Here is a 6,407-nt window from a genome sequence, read left to right as displayed (position 1 = left end):
ATATGCTTTCTCCTGATGTCCTCAGGCTGATCAGAGCCCAAGGTTACACATGAGGGTGAAGTCAACCAACCCAAATCCACATGATGTCCATGCAAGCATGACAAGGTGGACTGGAAGGTAAAGAAACAGCCAAGCAGTTTGATCCTGGCAGGAAGATTGCAGATGACCCATGATTTACTCTTCCCATACCCATATTTTCACCTTTGCCACCTCTCCCATCTCAACGTTATTTTCCAGAAATGGCCAAATGCGTAGGTCTGGGCCTTGCATGTGGTCTCTCTGGACATTTTCCAACCATGGGCCCCACTCTCAGTTCTGAAAAATCAAAACAAAACAAAACAAACAAACAAACAAAAAAACCCTAAGTCCCTGTCCCCTAGTTCAACTCACATAAATTGCTGACTAAACTGGTTAGAAACAACAATGAACACCATAATCAAATCAGGAAAGCAAAATTTTCAAGGTACAAAGACAGGGAAGACCTTTTCTTCGCACTACTTGAAACCCAGAATGTCCCTGCTTCGTGGTCAGAGCTTGAGAATGGTTTGCTCAGTTAATTAATGAAACCGAGAGTAATTAAAGTCTCGTCATGGATGACTCCACTCCCACTGGATGGGGGTCATCAGTCACAGAGGGTCCATCTTCATTATTCACGGAGTCTGTCTATGCTGATTGGCCTACCTGCTGACTTTGATTTGTAAGCCCCAGACACATGTGCTTAACACTATTCATGGACATGTAGATTGACCTGACATGAGTCAACCACAGGTATTCCAGACCAAGGTTGAACCAAGTGTCTTTCTGCCTTCCTGTATTAATTCTGACACTGTAAACAGATATCCTGTTCATGATCAATTTGGTGCCACATTTTCTGCACCTCTGTTGTCTTTCCAGGTGACTTCAGTGTTTTAAATGGCCCTGAAGCCCAGAGCTTCAGGTTGACTGGTGTCCTAAGCACAAGGACTGGTGTCCTAAGCACAAGGACTGGTGTCCTAAGCACAAGAAGGTGTAATGTGCCTCATGACAAAACACCTGCGTAGGTAAGGCTCGCTCAGACTCCTGATGCAGAGCTGTGGGCTCTGAGCTTACTGATAATGAGTAAACAATGCAGTAAATCCAGGGAAAAGAACAGGACATTCATGACATCAGTGTGGACCCACACCAGAGAATAGTAAAATAGCATCTAGGAGGCTATGATGATGCCATGATGATGCCAAGAAAAAGGGGGAAAGGAACTCTGTTCTTGGATTCATGAGACAATGACTGTTTCTTTTTGTTAGTTTCTAAAACTGTCTTGGGCAGCATAGCCATGGGACTGAAAGCCAAAGACCCGGGTGATCACAGTACCCAAGCTGGGAAATTTACGCACTTCTGAGCTGGTGTTTTATTGTGGGGAAATACTCCATACAAAAAATTATTTACAAATACATACATATTAAAGAAGCTGTCTTTACTTTTTTTTTCTTTTTTTAAGATTTTATTTATTATTTGACACAGCGAGAGAGGGAACACAAGCAGGGGGATTGGAAGAGGGAGAAGAAGGCTTCCCGCCGAGCAGGGAGCCCAATGCGGGGCTGAATCCCTGGACTCCAGCCAGGATCATGACCTGAGCTGAAGGCAGATGCTCAACTGGCCGAGCCACCCATGTGCCCCGCTGTCTTTACTTTTTTTAAGATTTTATTTATTTATTTGAGAGAGAAGGAGACAGAGATAGAGAGAACACAAACAGAGGGCGGGGCAGAGGGACAGGGAGAAGCTGACTCCCTGCTGAGCAGGGAGCTGGACTACAGCTCGATCCCAGGACCTTGAGAGTAATAGCAGAGCCAAAGGCAGCAGCTTAACTGACTGAGCCACCCATGCACCCAAGAACCTGTCTTTAAACAGAAACACACATGAAACAAGTGACAAGGATCATGAGCAAAGACCCCCAGAACCTGAACCGTGCCTTTCCCCTAGGAGCAATGGCTCACTATCTCTGATTCAGAGTCCTAGAAGCTGTAAACAGCAGCTGCGAATGGCAGGTGGCACTGTATGCGTGGTCTCTGCTGGATCTCCATTCATTCCTGACCACAACACCCCCGTTCTCTTTCCTGGAGCGATTCTCTCCCTTCAGGGACTCACAGACTCGGCTACCTCTCAGACATCACATTTATGCACCTGCGAATCTCCCTGCTGACTTTGCTAAAATGCAAATTGTGATGCAGGAAGTCAACTGAGGCCAAGACCTTTATTTTAAGAAGCCCCAGGGTGACAGTTCTGTTGCTGCTGCTCAGAGTCCAGCAAACATTAAAAAAAAAAAAAAAAAAAAAAAAAACCTAAATCATGCATTTCTGTTTAATCTAGAATACTTGGAGCAACAGATTCGTCCAATAGGTTTGTGTAGTTAAATAATACAAATCTTCACAGAAAACGTGTTTCTACTTAGGAGACTGGAGATGTCACCAGAACAGGGAAATTGTGCACTCCCTTGGCCAGGTGACAAGACTTTTAACAAGAAGAGCAGCAAACACTTCAACAACTACAAGCATGTCTGGAAGAAGAAAGAGGAGGAGGAAGAAGAAGAGGAGGAGGAGGAGGAGGAGGAGAAGAAGAACCTATGGGTTTTTATTGAGGACATTTTCCATGCAGGTGAGATGCCTTCCCAAGTATACAAATATGAAGAACATATAGACTTTGCTCTCAAGGATCCTAAGAGTTAGAAGGAAAACTGTCCTAACTGGGGAAAACAGGCACCAGGGATGGGGAATAGAACTGTCAAAGTGCAGGGAAAGGTGGTGGGAATTCTCACTCCACAGACAGCTTCCACTTCTGAGTAAGGGAGGGCTCTCTGGAAGAAGTGACATCTGATGTCTGTCACCCATGGAGGTGCTGGGACTTCATTTTACACTGAGTTAAATTTGAGCGTTAAGTTCCAGAGCCAAGTCAGAACAACACCCCACTGAATTACACTGAGCTTCTATTGACAACTGATCATTAAGCACAACTGAAAGTCAAACTTGCGCCCAGAGAGTTGTAAGGACTTCACCACTGAATTGGGTTTAGGTAAGTACTGGAGCCTGGGCTGCTGGGATCCCGTTCAGAACGGAGGTCAGTGCACGGATGTCTCCAGTGTGTTTTCCTGGGAGCAACAGAGGAAGAGTCATTCTGCAGCGGGGGGAGGTGAGGACTGCAGGGGGGAAGGGCACTGGGAGCTGGAGGGCTGAGGACAGACTGAAAGGTGGGACACACATGGGAAAGAGCAGGAAGGTGGCTCCAGAGACTTACCAGCACTTCCAGAGCCACAACGTCAGACCGGCCAGAAGCACCAGGGACACTATCACCACCAGGAAGACCAAGCCCATGGAATGGGGCTTCTCTGTGGGTTTGGTGCACAGAGGGTGTCACTTCCCATCTACCCTGGGTTGAACTGCACCTCCCTGGTCCTCCTTGCTCTGGTCACCCTCTGCCTCACCCACTCCCCTTCCCGTTTTCACTTCTCCCATCCCTCCTCAGAGATGGACCCTTCACCCAAATTGATGCATCCTCCCATATCTGTAGGACTGCACTCCCAGTTCTTCCTTTCTTGGATTGCCATTTTTTTTAGTCACTTTTTTCTAGTAACCCCAATTTTTCATCTGGTTCTCCTGCTCTGCTGGAGAACCACCCACCCTCTTTCCCAGCTGGGCCCCAGCTCTTTCTCACCCCAGTAGAGGATGATGTCCTGGCCTCCTAGACTACTGTGTCTCACCAAGCACGACAGGCCAGCAGCCTCTCTGGCTTTCACATCCAAAGACACCTGAAGATACCACGTCCCATCACCATGGGGCAGAACATCACCTCGCTGGGTGCCCTGTTGTTCCTGCTCACCATGCATCCACATCACCGACACAGGCTTTGGGTAGAAGCCAGAGACATGGCACACCAGCAGGAGATGGCCAGGACCTGGACTGGGGCCAGTGGACAGCCAGGCTTCTGGTCTCACTGCAGACACAGGACAGATAATCACAGACTGAGAGGGTAGATCTTCACATCACTTTATATAGACATCTTTCCACATCTAGAAACCTGTAACCATCATCCCCTCTCCCTCTTGACTCTTTCTTACCCTGAATTTGATGGAATGTTATAAACTATGAGTGCAGAGTAGAGAATTCATAGAGAAAGAGAGCAGGACTGACCTTGTCGCTGGAGATACGCCTTCCCTGCTTCAAGAAGACCCAACAGGAACTGGGGGCAAGAGTCAGTGAGGAGTTTGTATACTATTTCATTGAAAACATGGTACTGATTGAATACTCTGCAGACCTGCTGAGCCCTACTTCCTCCCTTTGGAGAAGGCCACCATGACGTGTTCTGGAAACTCATGAGATCTGATCCTTGATAAGCAATCCGCATGAAGCCTACTGATGCTTCTCCAAAGTGGGAATCACAGCCTAACACCAGCTGAATCTGGAAGGGATCTGGGGAAGAGAGACAGAATTATAGTAGGGGAAGTGAAGGAGAGGAAATTAGATGAATGCAAGTCAAGGATGCTAGAAGTGGAAGGGTGACGTTGGGAACTGGAGCAATGGAGGAAAGTTTGACTTGAGGGGAGGCTCAGACTAAAGGGAAGTGGTGGTTGCAGGAGGTGGAGGCAATGGTGAATGACTGAGGAAGGAGCAAATGTTGGAGGAGAGACATGAAGGGTGTGGAAAGAGAATAGGGGAGGACTCAGTGGGAGAGCTGGGGTAAAAACAATCTAGGACAAAGGGAGTACAGTGGGGTACAGGGAACACATAGACATCACTGCTGGGATTGAATGGAGAGAAAGCACAGTTCAAAGTCAGTCACAAGTGAGGGAGCAAGGGTGCTTGGCTGGAGGCCAGGGAAAGGGGTGGTCAGGGGAGACACTAGTGAGAGATGGAGAGCACGACCTGTGGTCAATGACAGGAGTGGGAAGCTGAAGAAAACGTGAAGCTTTTCAAGAATCAGGGTCTGGCTCTACCCCTGCCCAGATTCATGTGATTCACTTTTCAGATAGAGAGAGGTGAAGTTCAAAAGCCAGTGTAGTTCATTTCCTAGAGAAAGAAGGAACTCAATGAGACACACACACTTGCCATGTGCAACCCAACCCAGAGGGAAATGAACTTACATTCAAGCTGCCATTGGCTGACGTGGTTATGATATGTTGAAGGAGATCTAATGGAGTATGTGTAGAATAACTTTTCTACTTCCGTCAGTTCCTCATTGCTGAAGTTGCCTTTAGACCAAGGCTGCAGGTAAATGAAAGCACCGGTCTTATTGTCCCATCCGTGAGTCTGCAAATCATCCAGCCAAGCTGAGCCTTGATTTTGTGTCCAGGAGGGGTTGTAAAAGGATGTGGTCAGGATGATTCGGAAGGAGACTGGCTCCTGGAAATCTGTGGGAAAAGGACCGATAAACTCTGGAGTGGAGAGCATTGGGAAGGAGAGAGGTGCCAGGAAGGGGAACCAAAATCTGGAGGACAGAGAAACCATAGTTATCTCAGGAGACATTTGCTTCCCCAGACCCTCAAGCTTCATACCCAGCCTTTAGAAGAGCACAGGTCCTCAGGGTCAGGAATTCTCAGGGAGGAGCCAGGCTGACAGTCTCCCTCCCCTATTATGTGTTGGGGAACTCACACCATGAATGCACACACTCAGAGACACAAATGCTCACATACAGACACACACAGAGATGTACACATATACACACATGTATGTACATATACAAACACAGACATGCAGACAAATACCAACACATGTACACACACAGAAATGCAAAGAGATGCAGAAGACTCCTATACACACATACATATACACATATTCAAATGCACATAAGCGCATATACACACATCAGAAACACACAGACTGGCAGAAACACACACAGACACACATAAACAAATGTACACATACACACAAACACACGTGTACCCACTGGGCAGGACCAGAGTTCTCACCATCTTCACTGTCACCATCTGGGAGGAGAACCACCAACAGCAAAAGTTGTAGGAACAGCATTAGTATTTGCAGATGCTTTCTTTCTCTTACAGAGTCGGTCTTTGACCTCTTTTCTAACAAACCTACCCCACACAGCCCCTCTCTTCTGACTTCCTTCTCCACACACAAGCCTTCCCTGAGTCTCTGCTAAAATGCAAATGTGCTCCTCACTCAATCCTGTACACCTACTCAGACTCTCAGTTCCCCTCCTGGTCTGACGCTCCTCTCTGGCTTCCATCTTCTCCCTGTCACCAGCTTCCATTCTGCTCCCTGTCTCCTCATTCAGATACTACATAATGAGTCCTGTGTGGTATGGAAACTGATCCTAGCTCTCCTACATTTTCTTCCCATTCAGACAGTAACCCATGAAAACACACAGTTCCCCAGCCCTAGACTCTGCTGTCACTCTGTCCCTCCTGCCCATGTGACATCACC

General features: G+C 47.3%; 1 protein-coding gene across 1 annotated transcript; it reads right to left on the bottom strand.

Moving 5' to 3' along the window:
- Nucleotides 1-2,555: 2,555 nt before the first annotated feature.
- Nucleotides 2,556-6,115, bottom strand: LOC111138922 (T-cell surface glycoprotein CD1a-like). Its single transcript, XM_022490919.1, has 6 exons — nucleotides 5,933-6,115; nucleotides 5,108-5,374; nucleotides 4,158-4,436; nucleotides 3,682-3,960; nucleotides 3,265-3,355; nucleotides 2,556-3,118 (listed from the first exon to the last, which is right to left on the bottom strand). Exons 1-6 carry the CDS (start codon nucleotides 5,991-5,993, stop codon nucleotides 3,022-3,024), a joined length of 1,074 nt encoding a protein of 357 aa, XP_022346627.1. The 5' UTR covers nucleotides 5,994-6,115; the 3' UTR covers nucleotides 2,556-3,021.
- Between the last annotated feature and the right edge of the window lie 292 nt (nucleotides 6,116-6,407).

The sequence above is a fragment of the Enhydra lutris genome, unplaced genomic scaffold (assembly GCF_002288905.1).
Source record: "Enhydra lutris kenyoni isolate GAN:26980312 unplaced genomic scaffold, ASM228890v2 scaffoldscaffold94, whole genome shotgun sequence".
Taxonomy (NCBI): domain Eukaryota; kingdom Metazoa; phylum Chordata; class Mammalia; order Carnivora; family Mustelidae; genus Enhydra; species Enhydra lutris.
This window is presented reverse-complemented; position numbering and strand designations above follow the sequence as displayed.